The 23058-nt window shown below is 45.4% G+C and overlaps 1 protein-coding gene across 2 annotated transcripts in view; it reads left to right on the top strand.

The window, feature by feature from the left end:
- Positions 1–23058, top strand: part of LOC126521661 (structural maintenance of chromosomes flexible hinge domain-containing protein 1-like) — a 383191-nt gene that overhangs the window by 74039 nt on the left and 286094 nt on the right. For both annotated transcript variants that reach the window (XM_055065801.2, XM_050170378.3), the window contains exons 10-12: positions 3404–3503; positions 4247–4457; positions 20926–21100. In XM_055065801.2, the coding sequence (XP_054921776.1) occupies positions 3404–3503; positions 4247–4457; positions 20926–21100 (486 nt within the window). The remainder of the gene's footprint in view (positions 1–3403; positions 3504–4246; positions 4458–20925; positions 21101–23058) is intronic.

The raw sequence follows: 23058 nt of genomic DNA, 5'->3' as shown, positions 1-23058 counted from the left end.
ACACAACCTCCTCTAGTGTCTGGGGTGATTGGGCCTTAAGTATTTGTGATGGTAAATTTGAACAGACCGTGCTGCCGACCATGCTTTCAGCAGTGCGAACTCACGCAGTCACCCATTGCACATACCATATTTTGGTGAAAAACATATAACTTTTAATATTTAACAGTAAAATCATGGTGCGGGTTACATGTGAGTTTTGCCTTGAGGTGTGGCTTCATAGCAGTGAAAATTTTGTCCAAAGGTGTATCTTCACGCCAGCATGTGCCGCACTACCATGAAGCCACACATTCAAAACTAGTCACTTGTGTAAGCTCAGTGCACATGCGCTGCACGTAAGTACTCCATTCAATCAGCATCCTTTAATTTGTACTTCGTTTAATTCAAACAAATTTTGGACCTTTCTGAGTTGGAATTATCTAGATTCCACTTTACTATCGGGTGGGAATCCTTAGCCAATTGCACCATTTCAATTCTCAAGCAAATTGCTCTGCCAAATTGTGTCGAAAGCGGAAAACAAAACCTGCACCATGCAGAACATCTTTGCAGCTTTGGCTTTGGCAGGCACCAGTGACAGATTGCCGATTTGGTGCAGGGCATTGTGTTGGTTTTGCAGGATGTGTAACTTTAATATTTTTGGTGCCAGTGGGTGCGAACAGCGACACCGAATTAAGCCCCCTCAAAAATATAAAGGTAGCAATATTGCCGGCGACTGAGGAGCTCTGCAGCTTATCCGTGCCTCCCAATTAGTCAAGGGGTTGTGCTAGCGCCGTTTCTGCGGAAACCCATGTACTGCTGGCCTCGCCTTTTATTTTTCTGGTTATTCGTTTTGATTTGTGCTGGCGCCATCACATTCGCTCATGATTGCGATTGCAGTCCCATGATTGCGGCGACCATGAATCTGGATACTACGTTGATCGCATGCGAAGCGCATTTGCCGCGATCAAAAAGGGCAAACTGAGAACGCAAGTGGTGAGGGGAGTCTGAAAATGAGAGCCCAAGAGAGGACGAATGGTGCTCCCTTCATCTTTTTCAGGAGGCTTACACCCAATTATTCAATGTAAGCTACAGATGTCTAAGTGCTTCCAGTGAGTCTAGCGAGTGGCAAGGTGAGGTCAGTCATCTGCAGAATCTTGATTTGAGCTAGTCAGTTTTGTCACATTACCTAGAAATGTATTTGAATAAAACACTGGTGTTCATTAATCCTAGATTCTTCAAAACTGTTGGAAAAGACTTCCAGCCACTTCGACAGCACTTGATACAAGAATTCGGCTGCTCTTCAGCTCCTCTAATGCTTCAGAATGCAAGGTTATGTTACTGTTACCCCACTTAATTATAGTAATAATCTAATTTAGAATTTGGATGCTCGAGAAACCTCCAATAATAAAATACGCTCTCTACAAACTGCTCCAGAGTTTGAATTTAACTGCTACAATCTGCTCCAGAATGAAATTACAGTGGAACCCACTTAGAACAATATTCAAGTGCCACGAAAATTACATTTTTATAACGGATGATTGTTATAACCAGGTTGCATGAAAAAAATAAAAAATAAAAATGGTGTATGCCACAGCTGTTCTGAGAAAACTATAATGGTGGGGAAGCCAGTTCTCCTCCCCGCCACTTTCCTACATCCAACTTCTGATTGTGTTGACTTGTTTAACTGTTCAACTCTGCTTCCTGGGCGCTTCGGTCGCGTGTTAACAAGCCGCAGCTGTTGGCATTCAAGAATGGCACTGCTATAACATCAGAAAAGAGGGGTCACAGGTGGCAAATGACATACGAGCTTTGCCAAGGCATCGCTTTGGTGGCCCCAAACTGCGCCTTTTAAAAAATGCGGGAAGGTATCCGCAGCAGCATCTCAGCTTGAGAAATCCAGAAGAAGCACTGGGACGAGATTATCACTAGCATTTCGTCACATACTTCTCACTGGCTTGCACGAGAAAACTGCATAACCGTCAACCTTGCTTGCTTTTTATGTGAAGCTTGCCGACATCCTTCTCCAAGGCATCCAGGTGCTCCACGTAGTGAAGTGGAAGGTCCTTGGTGAAAACAAGCCCGTGAGGGACTGACTCATCCACAGGACCTCCCGCGGGGAGAATGTTGGGGCAGCCTGCCCTACCGCATCAGCGCTGCCGTTGTGGTCATCACTGTCGCTATCCAGTGCAAGCACGTTCGCGATGATCGCCTCATCAGTTAGAAGCACATTGTTTCCAAATCTACAGCAGTGTGCTTTCTTTTCATCAGCAACGTCGTGCATTGCCGATGATGAGCTGGTTGATCAGCCATCTTCCATTTCGGCAGCAAGCCAAACCAGGCTGAGAAACTACGTGGCCAGGAACAACTTCGACGCAATGAACAAGGACAAGCACGAGCGACTTAATGCGTTAGCATAATTGCACGGGATGAGGGCCCATCCATAGGCCCAGCGAGCCATCTGGGAGCAGCGTTGTCACTGCTGTTGGTATAGTCCGTTCATGTTTCGGATGGTGGTGTGGCACAAAGCTAAGGCGCAGCCTATTCGTATTCGGAAGGGTGGAAGGGTTACGGGAGAGATGTGCGCGACTGGCGTGCATCTCTCAGGGACAGAAGTACGGGGCAGAAGTTGGGGTGGCGGGCAATCATGCAGCGGCTCGCATATCACTTTTTGTTTTTTGTTTTCAAGGATTTCGTATTCCTTTACCTTTCGGCACGGATACTCAGCAGCCAGCTTCATCGTTATAACCGAAAATGCGGCATGGAAACATTGTAGTGAGTGGGTTATTTTTCCCATAGGAAACATAAAAAAGTTAGCGGCGTAGCAGCTTTTCATTGTTATAACCTATATATTGTTAAAACCAGTATCGTTATAAGTTGGTTCGACTGTATATCTGCTCCTAAATATGCTACAAGATGTCTTTGGGCATTCCCACCTCTGTATTATTTAAGTACGGTAAACTTTGTGATATGCGTCGTTTGCTGATAAAGTATTTTTTTGCCCTTTTTGTATTTATTTTGGTTCAAATTTTCTATGGGTGTTTACGGTTTTTTTGCACAAGTGATGGCTGAAGATGCCTGCTCACAGGTGTTTGTTGTGGCAAGATGAGGGCAGCTTGTTTTCATCACTGTAAGGAGTCATGGACTCGCACTCGTGCACCGATTGATGGGAATTCATTGAGCTTGGAGGGGGGTCACGCAACTTCATTTTGGAGCTTTCGCAACACGCTACAGCCCCCTCCCTCCTTTCCTCTTCAATGTAACAAATAAAGAAAATACTATGTAAAAACCTTTGAAACCTCAAAGCTAGGCTCCCTAACCTAGCTTGGAGAGAGCTTTTGAAGAGCATGGGGCCTACATTGCAGATGCGGTATTGTCAGACAGTTTTCTGGCTTTGCTCAACATTTTCAATAGTTTTTATTTTTTACAGGCATATCTATCACTACTACTTGCATGGTCCAAGTGGAAATGTTGCCCCTGATGAGGCTAGCGGCCGTGCACCATCTCCATACCGGCACATCGACATTGAGGTAACCATATTCTGCATTTCTCATTCTTCGTTGGGGTGGGGGGTGAGGAGGAGGGAGGAAGGGGAACAACAACCTTGAATGAATTAAGTGAAGAGGCTGTGCAGTAAACGTGCATTTCTGAAAGTGCTTTGAAAGTAATGACACCATACTGCTTTGTCACGTTTCCACTACCTGTCATAGTGTGACATTTCAAAGTGTGACACTCAATGACTATATTAGCTGAATGCCACTTACGATCTGCACCGCTCACATTTCTCAGACTGAGGCATTGCAGAAAGCTGCTTTCATTTTGCGCTTTTGATAAGCCAGACGGAAAAGTGATTTTGTATTAACGATCATGAATCAACAGTCAGCTGCCTGAGGTGTCGCTGTTGTTCTCGAGACTTGAATGTTATGTTTGAGGGGTGTGCGGAAAAAGTAAGGCTTGTAAGATGTACTTTGCCCATGCACAATGTGAAAGTATAGGGTTTGTGTAAGCCAACAAGGGTTTTGTGAGAGCCTGGTTTCCAGCTGTTCTTTAACCCAGATGTAAAAAAGGGTTTTTTCTAGTAGAGACAAATTTGACCATCAACCAATTCTGACCATAAAAGCCTGCTGCAGACTGCAGTTGGGACTGTTGCTGTTTTTTTGTCTGTTGTTGCCGATCAAGTGTTCAATGTGGTATCGGCAATTTTCTGTTGGGAAATGGTGGTTTGGTTTAAGGAGTAGTTTTTCTTAGAACATCTATTCTGAACTGATTTCAGGTGAGCTTGATCATGAAGAGTGGGCAGCACAAGGTGGCCAACCTACGAGACATTGATACGGATTCTGAGACACTGCTAATCCGCAGCACCTCAGACCGGTTTGACTTCAAAGCAACTGTGGATGGCACACGAGTGGTAGAAGGACAGCTGCGCTACCACCCATTTCTCTATGACCATGAGAGCTATCCATCGGAGCACAATGACCATAGAGGTAGGAGTAAGCTCTCCAGGGTTGTTTTCTTTATTCAATCCCCCTTGGGAATGTTGCTTCGAGTGCATCATGATTAGGTTGATTCATCCTATAGGGTGTTCCAGAAGGAAACAAGATCATAGAATGACAACTGTGTTGACGTTATTTTGAGCACGCATTCAGACAATGAGCTGCTATAGCAACAAAGGAGCATGTCTCATTGCCTTTCCAGGGCCAAAATAGTGAGGAAGCCTGTGTGCGTGCCTAATCTATATAGCTCAGCTGTAATTTTTCATATCCATGACTTTAAGCAGCTAGATAAGCACACAGCGTAGGATTCAAGAACAAGAAGGCATCTAAACTTTCCATGTGGGCCGTCCATAATTGAGCCATACTTTATGTAAAACTCATGACGATTCCCGTGACGTGCCTTGAATGCTGACGATCTGTGGTGTTCTTCCAGAACAGCACAGTATGAAACAAATTCATCGACTTCATTTCTCATTTTGCATCTTTGTTGAGTGCATTCAAGGATGGATAATGTTTTGGAACAATGCCCTTTACTGCAATTAGGTATGCACAAAATACAGTGAAATCTCGATATAATAAACTTTTAGAAACCGTGGCAAATTGTTAGTTATTCTGAAAGGTCGTTATAGTGGAAGCCCTAAAATTAACCATTCTACCCATCAACCCATCAATTCGTCAGTAGTCGCTCTATGAGCTAGCCCTGAAAACGTTACTGGTGGCTCTTGGCCTGCACTGTTGCTATTTTCTATAGATTCCGCTGCCTGGCAACACCCCACTGAAGCACCGTAAAGTAAGAGTCTGAATGCAAACGACGCTGACACTGAGAAAACCACTGACAAAGAAGAAGCTCTAAAATGCAGTGCTTCTTTGTTTGTTTTTACATTCCTTGCAATGGGTGGGCATTGCAGCTGTCTCGCTCGAGGCAGACATCTAAACTATTCCAAAGCGTAAACCTGTGTAAATGACACCGTGCAACTGCGGGGCTCCCCGCGATCACAGAGGTTACATTTCTTTGCACGTACGTCTGCAGAAAGAAGTGCAGAAGGAAGAGACGTGCCTCTATTTCTAGGTGATGTGTCTGAGCGGTGCATGTACTCTCAAAACCTGATGAGTTGTCGCTTCTACAATAGAAGAACAGAAGTCCCTTCATGCGTTTTTATCCCTCAGGGCTGTCTCAGGTATTCCGGACCCACGCGCCCTGGTGCCCGCTTCCTGTGTCTCATCGCCTGCTAGCCTACTGTTGTGGCTGCCATGAAAGAAACGCAGAAATCTAAGAATCACCAGACTTCTGAATACTGAATCTGAATGACTATAGTTATCCTGAAAAATTCCAGTATTCTGAAGTTCGTAGTGCTAAAATATTTTTACATTGAAACTTTAAGCGGTCAGCAAGGGATTTCTGAAAAGTTCCTTGATCTGAAAAGGTCATTGACCTGAAAAGTTTGTTGATCTGAAAGGTTCATTGATGTGGTATTCATAGTAACAATGTCTTACGGTATTGACCTGTATAGGGGTGAGCATTGTGACTAGTGATCTCAGTCACAAAATAGTGGGGAGCCAAGCTCATTGTAACAGTTGATTTCTGTTAATTGAATGCCAGGTAATTGGATCCTCACAAGAGGGTCCCTGCCGGCGCCTATGCATTTCTATGGGCCCAGACTTGTTATTGACTGGATTGATTGGGCTTGACCGGGATTGGTTGAACTTGATCAGTCAGCATGCACGTGCCTGACCCTTATGAAGACCCCAATAGTGTCCCCTTAAGTGGCAGCATGTACTAGTGAAGCTTATTAGGGGACAGTGAATGTGTTGAACAAGCCTTGTCTCCCGTCGAAAACATCTGTTTTCAGCCTGCCCTAGGAAGATTTTCAAGCAATAATGGTAGCTCACAATATCTGATTACGCTAGTTACCTGATTCTAATGCATGTTGTTTTTTGCCTTAATAATTGGATAGAAAATTGTCTGCACAGTGCGGTAGGGGAGGTATTCGGTAAGAGTCCACCTAGTGGACATTTCTAATTCGTCTCCTGCTGAAGTGCTGATTGGTCGCTGCCATGGATGTGCAGACTGGCGGAGCCAATCAGAACTTCCAAAGCAGACGAAATGGACATGTCCATTAGGTGGACTCTTGCAGAATACCTCCCCTGGATACAAAACCAAAACTGCACTCGCAGCATTTGTATGCTTTACTGTATAATATGGTCGTATTATGGCTTTGCCAACTTTAACCCTTTGAGGGTCAATGACGTAAATATACGGCGCTGCGAACAAATGCAAAATGGTCGATTCCGTATATTTACGGCGCCGTCTGTACGTTAAAACGCCCGGCAATGTCCTAACTTTTTCTTTTCTGGCATGTGCTGCCACTATGTGGGAATACAAGGAATTTTTTTCTCGCGCTTCCCCTCCTCGGTTTTCGTTGCATGGTTTGTTTCAGAGCTAGTTTGTTCTGGTGTCTCTATATACTACCGCTCGCGCATTGGCGCGCGCGCAGGCGGACGGCAGTTAGGGTTTTGTTCCGCGGGCAGTTTTTGCTTCTTGTGCTCGCAAAACTGATGGCTATCTCGTTACTAATCGCTCAAAGGGTGACCGCCTGTTTCTTGTTTGTTTAGTGCTCACAGGGGTGCGCATAGGAAGGGTGCCGCAGTGCATGCGTTTTCTTTTTTTTTGGAGACTCGCAAAAACTAATTGCCTCTGGTTGGCGATAAGATGAAGATTAGCGGAAGTTTGTCACATGTTTTGCTTTTTTGATGGGCATGCAACCACAGTTTCCTTGAGCGCGCTCACCTACGCAGTTCGATTATGCTATGGACGTAAATATTAGTGGAAGAGCAGGAACATTTGACACTTGCGAAATATTCTCGCCTGCGCATTTTCTAAGCCTTGAACTATTTGTATAACAATACATCAAATTTTTAATTCTTATAAGTTTATTTCCCTTTTTAGTGTTGTTATTCATGAATAAACAGTACATATATACCAATGCAAAATATTTTTTTCTCACTTTACAGTTACTCTAGAAAAATTACAGTAAATTTTTTTAGAAATATGTCGATCAGAAGAATTGTAATAAAAAATCAACCCTGGGTGGTCGCATATGGCGAAAAAAATTGACCCTCTAAGGTTTAAACGGCGTATAATACAGTTGTGCTATGCGGTATACAGTAAACAATTTGTGGTGTTACGCGGTTGAAAGTTGGAAAGCAGACTTTAAAAACTGGCCATGATTGTGCAACACATATGAGATCCTTGACCATTTTTCTAGCTAAAAAATAGGATGCTTTTTAGTTTTCTACTTTCTTTAGAAGCTTTATTGTCATTTCTGTGTTAGTGTTCTAGTTTATAAACACCTAAAATGCGGGCACACATTCAATTCGGGGGCGTGTTACAATCTGGCAAATACTCCCACATGAATGAGCAGTGTTGCAAATGGGTCGCAAGCCCCAAGGGTAGCGTTGGCCTGGCGGCCTGGGGCACAGCTGGAAGCATCCGAAGGTCCTGGCAAAGGATGAGTCGACTGCTAACAGAACAACTTGTTTATTCTAGCGTCGCAAAAGAGCGGCCGGTCAGGTTGACCGAAGTGGAGAAACGGGAGACCACGTTACTCGACTAAATAAATCGAAGCTTCTCTCTTGGCATCCGGGGGCAGCTGGTTTTATACTCTCGGAGTCGAGGGCAAGAAGGAACGGCTCGGAAGAGGCGCACATGACGGTGGCGCACGGACACGTTGTGACAAGAAGTGACGTATCCGCCGGGCCGGCGATCGGTCAGACCTCCTCGCTTCACAGTTGGGGAGCTCCTCTCCCCGGCTGCTGCGCTTTGACAAGCGTGGGCACCAACATGCACACACACACGCACGCACACACACGAAGACACGTGGCATTGAAACATGCCTGGACGCGCTTGGCAGGAGGCGTTGGGGCAGTGCTGAACTGACCAAAATGTCCGCTGCTGTGAACGAAGCCCCGGCGTCCGTTGCATCCGCGCCGGCTATACCGCACGTCGGAGGCGAAACGTAACAGCAGTGTGTTTGGCGTTTTTTCTGCATCATGTTTAATTCAGTCCACAGAATAACTAGATCAGTTTTGTTGGTCTCGTTGGTCTAATTAACGGAATTCAACTGTGTTTTGTAAGACAGCAAAATGCACAAAAATGGGACAGTGTAGCACTACACCATCCTGCAGTGGTGTTCATTTTTATATTGTCAAGAAACAATCCGAGGGCTTACTCTACATTGAGGGCGTCTTTGATTTGTTGTCCCGGATTGCCTAGGACGCCCCAGGATGCTTCACACACCAATGCACATAGGCTGAAAGCAGTGCAGTCATGGGTGACAAATCGAGGAGACTTTAAGATTCCCTCAAACTGCCTCTACAGCTGCTGACGGATAATTCGGGGCACGATGGGAACCATCATAACATCTGAGTAATTGGGAGTCTAAAATACCAGATTTGTCTGTAAATAAAGTCACTTTATTGCACAAGTGACCAATAGTATGCAGTATTGTATTGTCAATTTCGGCGATACAGTTGAACCCACTTATAATGACCCCAGTTTTAACAATATATCGGTTATAACAATGAAAAGCTGCTGCGCCGTCAACTTTGGTATGTTTCCTCTGGGGAAATAACGTGATTACTACAATTACCCTATGCCGCATTATCGGTTAGAACGATGAAGTCTGGCTGCTCGGTGTTCATGTGGAAAGTAATGGAATGTGAAATCCTCGAAAAGAAAAAGTGAAATGCGAGCCGCTGCATGATTGCCCGCCACCCCAACTGTTGCCGCACGCTCGTCTCCATGAGATGCACGCCAGCCTCGCGTGCAACTCTCCCGTCACACTTCCACCCCTCCGAACACAAATAGGCTGTGCCTATAGCTCTGCACCGCACCATCCTCTGAAACACAAACGTATCGCGCCAACTGTGCTGACAACGCTGCCGGTGCTGCTCCCAGATTGCTCGCTGGGCCCTCACAGTTGGTTCTTTATTCTATGGCCCTCATCCTGTGCAATTATGTTAACTGATTGAGTTGCTTGTGCTTGTCCTTGTTCATTGCGTCGAAGTTGTTCCTGGCCACGTAGTTTCTCAGCCTGGTTTGGCTTGCCGCCGAAATGGAAGATGGCTGATCAACCAGCTCATCATTGGAAATGCACGACGTTGCCAATGAAAAGAAAGCACACTGCTGTAGATTTGGAAACAATGTACTTCTAACTGATGAGGCGATCATTGCGAATGTGCTTGCACTGGATAGCTACAGTGACGACCACAACGGCAGCGCTGATACGGTAGGGTAGGCTGCCCCAACATTGTCCCCGCGGGAGGTCCTGTGGATGAGTCAGTCCCTCACGGGCTTGTTTTCACGAGGGACCTTCCACTTCACTACGTGGAGCACCTGGATGCCTTGGAGAAGGATGTCGGCAAGCTTCGCATAAAGCAAGCAAGGTTGACAGATATGCAGTTTTCTTGTGCAAGCCAGTGAGAAGTATGTGACGAAATGCTAGTGGTGATCTCGTCCCAGGGCTTCTTCTGGATTTCTCAAGCTGAGATGCTGCTGCGGCAACCTTCCCGCATTTTTAAAAAGGCGCGTTTTGGGGCCACCAAAGCGATGCCTCGGCAGAGCTCGTATGTCATTTTCCACCTGTGACCCCTCTTTTCTGATGTTATAGCATTGCCATTCTTGAATGCTGACAGCTGCGGCTTGTTAACACACGACCGAAGCGCGCAGGAAGCAGAGTTGAACAGTTAAACGAGTCAACACAATCAGAAGCTGGATGGAGGAAAGTGGCGGGGAGGAGAACTGGCACCCCCGCCATTATAGTTTTCTTGGAACAGCGACGCCAGCCCTCATTTTGACTTTCTTTAACATAACCCGGTTAAAACAATGGAATTTTCGTGGCACTTGAATGTTGTTATAAGTGGGTTCGACTGTACCTTCAATTTCGTGTGACTAGTTCAAAATGCGTCGGCATTTATGAGCGGCAGCATTCTTGGCGCAATGCCAACAATGATATCTTCCATTGAACTAGCATAAAGCACATCAGCATCTACAAGCAAAGGCATTCTTGACGCTGTCACAACATGCTGTCTTATTACAGTGCAGGAACTCTATTGCCCGGGATGTGTCTCGCACTAGCAGCACAAAATATTGCGAAAATTATTGTACAGTTGAACCTCATTAAACTGTAGTTGGCTGGAGCTCGGAAAAAGTACGTACTAAACAGTAGTACTTAACTGAATAGCATGAGACCGTCCACTTGCCTGTCAAAAACAAAACTCGGAGAGAGTACGATGAAAGGGCAGAAACACAGTATTTATTCGTTTCGCACGACAAAAGTCTGTTTCGTTTGATGTCGCGGCGGCCTAGTAGCGACAACAGCGGCCTCAAACTTGCCGAAGCTGCGAGCCAGCTTTTCAGCCAGCCCCCTGTTCTCGGCAAACACTCGCACGGCATATTTCTCGTTGGCGTTGCATATTCTCCGTGCACGGGCACAGTAGCGCTGAAGAAGTTGCGGGGCACCTTTTTCATTGCGGGTTGCTGATCCCGTCGCGACGATTGCATACGTGAGGCTGATGTAACGTGCAGCTTCTGCCACTGTTGGGCCTGAATTGCTCATGCTGTCGCTTTCCTTGTCGTCCTCATCACTGTCATTAGGCGACACCTAGGCAACAGAGGCAACAATGGCGAAAAATCTAACCTTATAGCCGACATCTTTTCCCAGTCGCAGCAGCGCTGCCGAGGAACTATAGTTTGACAGTAGATCCCTGTCGAGTGCCAGCATCGACTTCTTCGTGCCACGTTCGATAGCACAAACTATGTCCAATTTTTCTTCTATGCTGAGCACCCGGTGTTTTTTATCTGAGGTTCAGCATGACACGGGTCCTTGCTTGCACGATGCCAAAATGATGGTTGATGTTGATGTGGCTTCACGCGCAAACGCACATGGCACTTGGAGGCAATTGTTGCAATCTCTGAGGCTTGTTCTGACGGGCCGCCCGATGGGGACAATGCACTGCCATGATTGCTCAACAAAAAGTGGAAACACTGCATGTTCACCGGTACATACCCACTAAGCTTGTACGGTTTATGCAGGTACGAAACATTATGTTCTATGGCTGCTTAGTCAGGGATTGGACTTTACTACTTTTAAAATGAAACTACTCTTTAAATGGGTACGGTTTAACGAAGTTCTTACTGTAGTCCTTGTTTTCTTCTGCTTCGGCAATTGTGGCTATGGTGTTGGGCTGCTGCGCACGAGGTCGCGGGGTCGAATCCCAGCCATGGCGGCCGCATTTCGATGGGGGCGAAATGCGAAAACACCTGTGTACTTAAATTTAGGTGCACGTTAAAGAACCACAGGTGGTCTAAATTTCCGGAGTCCTCCACTACGGCGTGCCTCATAATCAGAAAGTGGTTTTGGCACGTAACACCCGATAATTTAATTAATTTTAATCTTTTGCTTTGGCGATTTCGCTACCTATGACGCACGCACTTCTCCACATTGTCTAGAGTCGGAGCAGCTTGAGGCTGCAACCTTCCACATTTGCGCAGAAGCACCGCACTAGTGTGAGTGCACCGATCACCTCGGAGAATGTGCGCAAAGGACCATCGTTGCTTTTCTCATTGTGCCCATTTTCACTTGTGCTTGGTACCATATTGGCAATGTAGTCTTCGTTTTGGGCTCTCTCGGGGTGATGACACCATCATCTGCACTCACAAACTCGTCGACCGTTGATTCGTCAATGGTTTCCGGAAATTCTGACAGCTCTCTCCAAACTTCAACCCGCGCGGAACACAGGCGGTACAGCAGAGGGGTACTATAGCTTCGTGCCCTGCCATAACCCTGCCGCGATCTGCCGACGGTGGCAGAGATACAAAGTAACGAACTGTGTCACATTTTTTTATTTTTAGTGACGCCGTTCTGACCCGACTTGGTTAAGTTACTGTAGTGGTGCTGCAGGCAAGCTTTGTTTGGTATGACAAGTATGAGTGCGTCCAGGTGTACTTACGTCCAGGACTGGGCGAATCCGAAACATTGCGAGTTAGCAGCCTGGATTAGGCCCGTTGAATATAACGCGAACACGGCATAGTGTACGCTATTCAGAAAGCAGTTTTCACTGAGCAACATGGGAAGAAGAGCAGTGACAAGTCATGCTGAAAGTAAGAAGCACCGATTTGCTGCAAACGGAGCCAGGACACCCTCTGTAGCTTCAATTCTTTTGCCGCCGGCAAATGAACCGCCGCGCGCTGTTGTGATGAAAGCTGGGCCAGTGGCGTCAGGTTCTGCGCCGCCTTCATCTGCTTCAACCGCTGCTATGGACGTCCAACCCGAGCGTGCAGCAAAGGATATTTTTCAAAGTGACACGGAAGTGATAAATGCTGAGGTGATGTGGGGTCTCAATGCTGTTATGATGTACACATCATTCTGTGCTGCCACGGCATCGGCTTCTCTGTTCCCGTTGATGTTCCCATCATCAGCTACTGCCAAGAAAGTGCAGCTTGGCAAAGATAAGGTGAGATATACTATTGTCTATGGCCTCGCACTTTTCTTTAGAGAGAGCCTTGTGTCGGAATTCAGCCAAGCCTCCCACCTCGTCTTAGTGTTTGACGAATCGTTAAACAAAGTTGCACAAAAAGAGCAAACGGACGTGTTGGTTTGCTTTTGGTCGGATGCAGAGAGAAGCGTGAAAACACGCTACCTGACGTCATGCTTTCTTGGGCGCACGTGAGCTGAGGAATCGGTGTCCGCATTTAAAAATGCCACAGATAGACTCTTGATCGAAAATTCTTCAGATATCAATGGACGGGCCAAATGTAAATATTAATTTTCTCCATGAGATCAAGCAAGAACTGTGTGAATCCAATGACGGCCGCGAAATTCTCGATGCTGGAAGCGGTGGCCTTCATGTAGTGAACGGCGCATTCAAAACCGGCACGCGGCAACACTGTGGCAACGCGTGGGATTTCTCCAGGCCATGTACAATTTATTTAAATGCGTACCTGCCCAACGTGCTGAGTACGCACGCATTACCGGGAGCAACATTTACCCTTTGGAGTTTTGCTCGGTGCGGTGGCTTGAAAATGTTCGTGTAATTTGGAGGGCTCTTGAGGTCCTGCCTTAGCTAAAGGTGTACGTTGAGTCGTGTTGAAATGAGAACAAGCGACCAACCAGCACCAGTTACGGCGTCGTCGAAACATTCATCCACGATCCTCTTTTGTCTGCAAAGCTAACCTTTATGCTTTGTATTGCGGAAGAATTGCAGCTGTACCTGGCTCAGTTCCAGATGGAGTTGCCTATGCTTCCATTTCTTGGTACAGCATTGGAAAATCTTCTGTGATAACTAAGGAGTAGAATAGTAAAGAAAGAAAAGATGATGTCCGCGGACAGTCTGTTGAAGTTGATAAAGGTTGACATGGACCAGCATGCGAAAATTCTTGCGATGCCCAAGATCGACCTTGGCTTTGCTACGAAGAATGTGCTCCAAAAGTCCCCAAAACTTAGATTGTGCTATCTTTGAGTTCAGAAGGGACTGTGTCGCTTTCATAAAGAACTGCGAAAAAGAAATTACGGAAAGGTCGACGTTGAAATTTAAGCTGATGAGGCTATCGTCCTCTCTGGATCCCGCGTGTGCGCCGATTCCCGAGCTTGGGGAAAGGCGTTTCACTGATGCACTCGAAGTTGTGAAGGAACACCAATGGATGACCGGAGCAGAAGCTGATCGGGCTATGTGGTCCTACAAGCATGTGTGCTCCTTTGCCTCGGCGCAAGCAGCGTTGAAAAAATGTGTCAGGAGCACGGATCGGCTGGATACCCTTTGGGCAGGCATCTGTGGTTCAGACAGGGAACTACTCAGTTTTGCCAAGATGATTCTCTCTCTTTCGCACGGAAATGCGTCTGTAGAGTGGGGATTTTCTGTTAACTAAGGTTGTCTTGTCGAAAATCAGAAGGAACAATCTCTGGTTGCCCAACGAATCGTCTTTGACGCCGTGTCATCGGCTTGAGGAGTTGCCAGCGTACAAGTGACCAAAAGAATGCGACAAATGGTCCGTGGGGCGATGCACAGTGGAAGGAGAAGTTAGAAAGGGCGAAAACAGAAAGGGCCGACTAACTGAAGAATGAACGAGAAAGGAAGCGTGTCGCCGCATCTTCGAAGGAGCTTGAGCTAAAAGAACAAAGTGTTGGCTGACGCCGAGATGCAGGTGTCCCTCATTCAAACTGAAATAAACTCTCTAAAACAGTGAAATGCAACATTGAAGCAGTGTTTGCAAGCTGAGCGTATATCAGGACGGTTGATATTGACATTACAGCTGCTGAGAGAGAATCACTTAAAGTTCGGGCCTCAAACCGAAATGGATGCTATCACTTGATAAAAATAGCTCACTTTGGAAAATATTTGCTTCTGAGGGCACCTCCGTTTTTATTCGTATTTGAAGATATTCGACTCAATTAGCAATGGGTTTTACCATTTTTTTAGAATATTTTATTTGCCGTGCATTTTACTAACCCCTTTTCCTTCTGTTTTCTTTTTGAATGAAGTAAACACTACACCTTACTGTTCAAACTGGATTAAGGGCTTTTATTATTGTGGTAGCAATTATATGGACACTCCAGGTGCGTTTTTACTGTCGTCATCGCCGTGAGTCTCCATATGAAGTCCAAGGGCGATAAAATCGTTGGCGTGCCCCGCATGCTGTATGTGCGAGTGGGAAAGCCTTTGTGGCTGAGCCGTTGATAGCGGCTCAATCTCGCGCACTCAAGAGAGAAAAGCGGCGAGGAAGTGTGCAGTCTTCCGTTGCGTGCAAGGCACCAGTGGAACAGATTAGACTTTCATTTGAGGGATCGCGATCCGTATGTGTGCAGGTGCGAGTAAGACCAGTGAGAGAGAGAAAAATCTGAGAAATGGCGGCCACGCGCGCCCGCCTGGGTAGCTGCATCCTGAAAGCCATTTGCCATGGTGACAGGGTCTGCCGTGCTCTGTTTTCCCCACTTAGTTCACATTGAAGCGAGAGGCAGCACGAAGGTCAATTCGCTCGTTGCTTTTACTGCGCTTCCTCACTCCACCGTTGTGACATCAATTTTCTTTGGTCATAAAGTGAGATGTGTTCACGTAAGCATGTGCGTGCATGATACCATGCTTTTTAATTTAGTTACTAAGTAAATGTTACAAATTTATACGGCCGATAAAACTAATAACGTTACTTGGTATAGCTGCCTACTAATTTGCTATCGCTATTGATGGTTTGCTTTTCGGGCGAAACTGCAACTTTTCTTTTTTAATGTGCTTACTAGAGAGTGACTGTATCAGGCTACGTGGTGTCAGCCCGTCTCGACATAAAACAAAGTTCTGTGTCACTCAGGGAATTTAGCAAAACCAATCGGGGAAAACCTGGAAAACTCAGGGAATTTGGAAATGTCAACTTGGTAGACACCCTGGGGTATGAAAATTTCACGGGCAAGCTTCCCGCAATAGCATGCTGCCTGACAAGGCAGGCTGCTGGCTGGGCCTAATAAGCATGCCTTGTTGGGAGTTGGTAGGTTGTACTAGAATGAGGAGAGGGTGGCATGTCTTGTTGTGAAACTTAATAAGAGGTACAAAATGAAGGTTGTACAGGTCTACGCCCCTACATCCAGTCATGATGACCAGGAAGTCGAAAGCTTCTATGAAGACGTGGAATCGGCGATGGGTAGAGTGAAAACAAAATACACTATACTGATGGGCGATTTCAATGCCAAGGTAGGCAAGAAGCATGCTGGAGACAAGGCAGTGGGGGAATATGGCATAGGCACTAGGAATAGCAGGGGGGAGTTATTAGTAGAGTTTGCAGAACAGAATAATATGAGGATAATGAATACCTTCTTCCGCAAGCGTAATAACCGAAAGTGGACATGGAGGAGCCCGAACGGCGATACTAGAAATGAAATAGATTTCATACTCTGCGCTAACCCTGGCATCATACAAGATGTGGACGTGCTCGGTAAGGTGCGCTGCAGTGACCACAGGATGGTAAGAACTCGAATTAGCCTAGACCTGAGGAGGGAACGGAGGAAACTGGTACATAAGAAGCCGATCAATGAGTTAGCGCTAAGAGGGAAAATAGAGGAATTCCAGATCAAGCTACAGAACAGGTATTCGGCTTTAAGTCACGAAGAGGACCTTAGTGTTGAAGCAATGAACGACAATCTTGTGGGCATCATTAAGGAGTGTGCAATAGAAGTCGGTGGTAACTCCGTTAGACAGGATACCAGTAAGCTATCGCAGGAGACGAAAGATCTGATCAAGAAACGCCAATGTATGAAAGCCTCTAACCCTACAGCTAGAATAGAACTGGCAGAACTTTCGAAGTTAATCAACAAGCGTAAGACAGCGGACATAAGGAAGTATAACATGGATAGAATTGAACAAGCTCTCAGGAACGGAGGAAGCCTAAAAGCAGTGAAGAAGAAACTAGGAATTGGCAAGAATCAGATGTATGCGTTAAGAGACAAAGCCGGCAATATCATTACTAATATGGATGAGATAGTTCAAGTCGCTGAGGAGTTCTATAGAGATTTATACAGTACGAGTGGTACCCACGATGATAATGAAAGAGAGAATAATCTAGAGGAATTCGATATCCCAGAAGTAACGCCGGAAGAAGTAAAGAAAGCCTTGGGAGCTATGCAAAGGGGGAAGGCAGCTGGGGAGGATCAGGTAACAGCAGATTTGCTGAAGGATGGTGGGCAGATTGTTCTAGAAAAACTGGCCACCCTGTATACACAATGCCTCAAGACCTCGAGCGTACCGGAATCTTGGAAGAACGCTAACATAATCCTAATCCATAAGAAAGGCGACGCCAAAGACTTGAAAAATTATAGACCAATCAGCTTACTGTCCGTTGCCTACAAAGTATTTACTAAGGTAATTGCAAATAGAATCCGGAACACCTTAGACTTCCGTCAACCAAAGGACCAGGCAGGATTCCGTAAAGGCTACTCAACAATAGATCATATTCACACTATCAATCAGGTGATAGAGAAATGTGCGGAATATAACCAACCATTATATATAGCTTTCATTGATTACGAGAAAGCGTTTGATTCAGTCGAAACCTCAGCAGTCATGGAGGCATTGCGGAATCAGGGTGTAGACGAGCCGTATGTAAAAATACTGAAAGATATCTATAGCGGCTCCACAGCCACTGTACTCCTCCATAAAGAAAGCAACAAAATCCCAATAAAGAAAGGCGTCAGGCAGGGAGATACGATCTCTCCAATCCTATTCACAGCGTGTTTACAGGAGGTATTCAGAGACCTGGATTGGGAAGAATTGGGGATAAGAGTAAATGGAGAATACCTTAGTAACTTGCGCTTCGCTGATGATATTGCCTTGCTTAGTAACTCAGGGGACCAACTGCAATGCATGCTCACTGATCTGGAGAGGCAGAGCAGAAGGGTGGGACTAAAAATGAATCTGCAGAAAACTAAAGTAATGTTTAACAGTCTCGGAAGGGAACAGCAGTTTACGATAGGTAGCGAGGCACTGGAAGTGGTAAGAGAATACATCTACTTAGGACAGGTAGTGACTGCTGATCCAGATCATGAGAGTGAAATAATCAGAAGAATAAGAATGGGCTGGGGTGCGTTTGGCAGGCATTCGCAGATCATGAACAGCAGGTTGCCATTATCCCTCAAGAGAAAAGTGTATAACAGCTGTGTCTTACCAGTACTCACGTACGGGGCAGAAACCTGGAGGCTTACGAAAAGGGTTCTACTTAAATTGAGGACGACGCAACGAGCTATGGAAAGAAGAATGATAGGTGTAACATTAAGGGATAAGAAAAGAGCAGATTGGGTGAGGAAACAAACGCGCGTTAATGACATCTTAGTTGAAATCAAGAAAAAGAAATGGGCATGGGCAGGACATGTAATGAGGAGGGAAGATAACCGGTGGTCATTAAGGGTTACGGACTGGATTCCGAGGGAAGGGAAGCGTAGCAGGGGGCGACAGAAAGTTAGGTGGGCAGATGAGATTAGGAAGTTTGGAGGGTCAACATGGCCACAATTAGTACATGACCGGGGTAGTTGGAGAAGTATGGGAGAGGCCTTTGCCCTGCAGTGGGCGTAATCAGGCTGATGATGATGATGATGACTAGAATGAGGGAGTGGGTCCAGCGCACGCCTTGGCAAGCGCTGAGGGTGATGCAGAAAATTCTAAAATTGTGGCAGCGCTGCCGTCACCTTATCCTAAAGTTCCGGCTGTTTCAGCAGTGCCCATTGGCTGAGGCAAGCTCATGGGCTGAATAGCTGTCGTCTGCTTGATGCACAGTCGTTGTTGTGTCATTTGCATTGTTTCAACGAGAAAACAGGGTTAACCGAGGGGCCTGATTTTTATTAATCATATCTTGAGAAGCAAACAGACAAAGACACCAAGGACAACATAGGGAAAATTACTTGTACTTACTAATTGAAATAAAGAAATGATAAATTAATGGCAATGAAAGTGGAAGAAAAAACAACTTGCCGCAGGTGGGGAACGATCCCATGTCTGCATTATGCGTGCGAAGCTCTGACCAATTGAGCTACTGCGGCGCCGTTGAGCCCGTGCTGGACCCACTCTCTCTATCTAGTGCACTCTAGAGTTGGCGAAAAGAGTTGGAGTTTGGTGCTGAGTTAATAAAATGCGTCGCAGTGACTGTACAGCATTTAGAAAGCCGCGGAGCCACCTCGATAAAGAAATTAAAGGCATGAGTGTCACAGGCAACTCTAGAATAGTGGCAACTTTGTCCGTGATTGCCATGTTTTCGACATTGCGTGTGCATGCAGATCAGTCAGAAAATTAAACAAGACACTGTACGACATCTGAAATTTCGGACGCCATTCTACATTATTTCTGTGGTGAGTTGGTGGAAGTGCTGCACAAAATTCGAATAATTATCCACAGTCTGAAAAATTAGTGGGCGACTTACTTTTTCCCGTGTGTGGTAATAATTGTTTGTCACTCTGTCTGCTTCATGCGAAGACCACAGATCCTCAGACATTAATTTTTCAATGTTAATAAATTTAAACGAATGCAAACATCCCAGTACGTCACAAGTTTCGATTCTTAGGTATGCATGGCTGCTTGCGCATGTATTTCATTGTACACTTTGACAAATAATATCTTGAAACAGGTATCATCCTGAAAATTCATTTCAAGTTGGTACGTCTTGCAAGTTCAACAGCTACAATTAGTAAATTGCAATATGTGCCATAACATAATTAATTAGTAAATTATCTGCGAATTTTCGTTAATTAGTTGAATACGTGTTTTGATTTCTTGGACTAGTTATGACCGTGTCTTCGAATAATCCAGCTCAAGGACAATAATTGTGCTATCTGCCAGAGGCAAAATTTAAAGGTTCCATAAACTTTATATATATATAATGTCATATGTGCTAAGGAGTAGAAACACAAGCAGCCTTCAGCGGCAATTTATCAGTAAATGTGTCACGCCTCTTTGAGGGGAATTCATGATTTGCACCACTTTCACTACATTGCCTCTTCTAGGAGCAAAGTACAGCTGACAAGTGTTCAAAGCAGACCACCGTCAGCTGCACTATACGATATATATATATATATATATATATATATATTTCCGATTTGTCCGATTTTTCGGACAAATTTTGGCCCAAATGTTCAATTTTGTGGACTAAATCGCTCGTTCTGGGTCGCACTACCCGATCATGGTGATTGCCATGTTGAATTTTCCACTGGCTTGGCTTCCAGTGGTTCGCTCGCTAGCCTCCAAGATTAGGAGGCACCCGCTTTTATTATTGAGCACACATCATGTTCCCATCTCGGAGGCGATGCTCGCTTTTGGCTGACCAAGCGCTCCAGGGGACAGCACCTTTTCTTGTTTCTTTTTTTCGGTCAGCACTATCGTCATAATCATTTAATGCAGGATCTATTTTTTTTTTCATGTTTCCTGTGCTAGTTGCACGTGGTGTGTCTTGAAGACGTGGTCGCATCCTTGTGTGTGTGTTTGTGATCGGCACCACCTTGTGTGCCTTCGTGAAACCTGAGTTCTGCGAAGAAACGTGGCTTGTTTCTTCGATCTCCATGGCGATCTCGGGCGATGGAGATTGTTAACGCGGTCACGCTTTGTCAGACTGCATGCGGAGACGACGTCACTCTTGCGCAAATCCAATCAAATCTGATCACCTCCATGTCTAGTGAGGCAAGGCATTATTAAGAGATTTTTTTAAAAGCCGCTCTAAGCCTGATAAATGTTATGTTTTGGGGTGAATGAGTTTTTTGGACTGTTTGATTTTCCGGACTATTTTTCTGTCCTCGCGAGGTCTGGAAAATCGGTCAGCGACTGTGTTGTGATACACATATTTGGCTTCAGTTGCTTTCTGTTTTGACATCTGCATGTGAAAATATTCCACTGCCCTAATTTGATGTTGTGCTTTCTTGCCTGTTTTTTATTTGCGTTCAAGACGGTGATGACGAGGATGAACTGATGACCAACAGCATCAAGCCAGCCCGAGGTCAGCGACCTATCTTTGAATGCTTCTGGAATGGGCGACTCATTCCTTATACCACCATTGAGGAGTTCGACTGGTGCAGCCCTCCCAAGAAAGCAAGAAACATTCCCCTTGAATGCTTCAACAGGTGATTTAAGCTTCCACTCGCCCTTTCTTTGACAGCCAGTGATGATTTATTGGAAAGGACATCAGTTTGTTGGTAACCTAAGGGAACAGGGCACGTCAGTGCACAGGAGATATTTTAGTAGTGCCTTGTTATTTAAGTTTCCACAAACATTTTACAATGTTTGAGTTTAGATACTGTAACAGCAGTTAAAGCACTAAAAGAAAGGCTTTAAGAAGGTCATTTCCGTGCTTCTCAGCTTTCAAAATATTATGCCTACAGATACTATGGAAAAGTGTAATATCCAAGCAGTCAAAAATTTATATTCTTTGATGCAAAAAGTCTGGCATTTTTGGTCTAAATTGCCTTAGAACATTCAGTATGCTTTCTTTCCAAAACTGCAACCTCTATATCATTCTTGCATACACATAAAGTACACTTTCATTAATTTGGCTCAGGTGGTTAATTTAATCCCAGTGGGCATCCATGTATCTCTGTGGGTGCAAACCTTCATTATTTGGATCCTAAAATTAGCCTTCACTGCATAATTTGAACTTGACCAGTCCACATACCCGTGCCTGACCCCTATGGTAAGCCCAATAGTTACTTGGCGTAGGTTAGGAGACAGTGAATCTGTTAAAACACGTTATTTCCCGCCGAAAACACAAATTTTTAGCGAGCCCTAGGAAGGATTTCAAGCTGTAGCTCACAATGTTGGATTACAATATTCACTCGATTTTAACGCGCTCCTTTTTTTTTTTTCTTCCAAGAAAATTTGGCAAAAAATTGCATGTGCAGTACAATCGGACAAGATAGCAAAACTGCCTTTGTGACGTTCAAATGCTTTTCTACATTACACAGCTGTATTGCGGTGAAGCTGACTGCAATAATCTGGCCGCTATTGCACAACATAAATTCGACCTTTGCCCGCTTTTCTTACTAAGCAAGTCAGATTTGTGTTAGGTTTCTACTTTGAACACATAGAAAGCTGGTGCATGTTTGATTCGGGGGCGTCTTAGAATCTGGAAAGTACACTTGAACCTCGTTATAACAAAATTGAAGGGGGAGGCAAAATTACTTTGTTGTATTTATTGCTGTGTTATATCCATCATTGTCATTTACGTCAATGTACACTCGAACCTCATTATGATGAAGTTGAAGGGGAAGCCGAAATTACTTCGTTATACCATTACTTCATTATATAGACTATTGTCCTTTACTGCAGTATATTCCCAGTGGTGAGTGCAACTTTAAACATTCAGAGAAGGCTCTGCGGCCCGCTGAACTGCTACACGGCCCTGTACGTGATGCAACTTTAATAAAACAACAGCAAAAGACTCCATTGTGTGCAACATGCTACTTTTAGTACCTGATGCAACAGCTGTTTAGATAGTGTCCTTATGTTCCTATGTGATGTTCTCTCGCCTCCACTTTCTATTTGGCTTGCTCATATTGTCATGAAACCTGCGAAACAGTCACGTGGTCTATGGGAAGAGCTAGCATGCTGCAATACTAATGAAGTCCTTCGTGTTCGAGCAGCACGTGGCACACGACACGGTGCACCAACTACGCAGCTGGGGTGGTATTCTTGGGCGACCTCCATGCCTTTCGGAGATAGTTTCACTTTTGCGTGATGTTCCGAACTTGTCAAAGTGCACGGCTGAAAGACCTTGGCACGGCGCTAGAAGCACTGTCGGCTATATACGCCGACGTGTTTGCTCGTGAAACTATCTGGTCTGCTGCTCCCTCGTGGTGCCGGTGCTGTCACTTCCCTGCTGTCAGAGTTACGTGTGCTGTGCGAGCACGCCGACCTAGCCGCCTCGTGTTGGTTGCCTGCAATCTTAGAGATTACGCCTAGCTGCACCAGCCAGTGAAGTGTGTTGCAGTGAGAGAAAGAGAAGTGAAGGCACTGGTTCTTTGACATGCCGCGAGCAAGCATCATCATGAATATGTGGCGCGGCGCAGCTAGGCATGACCTTTGC

The sequence above is a fragment of the Dermacentor andersoni genome, chromosome 6 (assembly GCF_023375885.2).
Source record: "Dermacentor andersoni chromosome 6, qqDerAnde1_hic_scaffold, whole genome shotgun sequence".
In the NCBI taxonomy this organism is placed as follows: Eukaryota; Metazoa; Arthropoda; class Arachnida; order Ixodida; family Ixodidae; genus Dermacentor; species Dermacentor andersoni.
The sequence above is the reverse complement of the archived record's forward strand: the minus strand, read 5'-3'. Positions and strand labels throughout refer to the sequence as shown.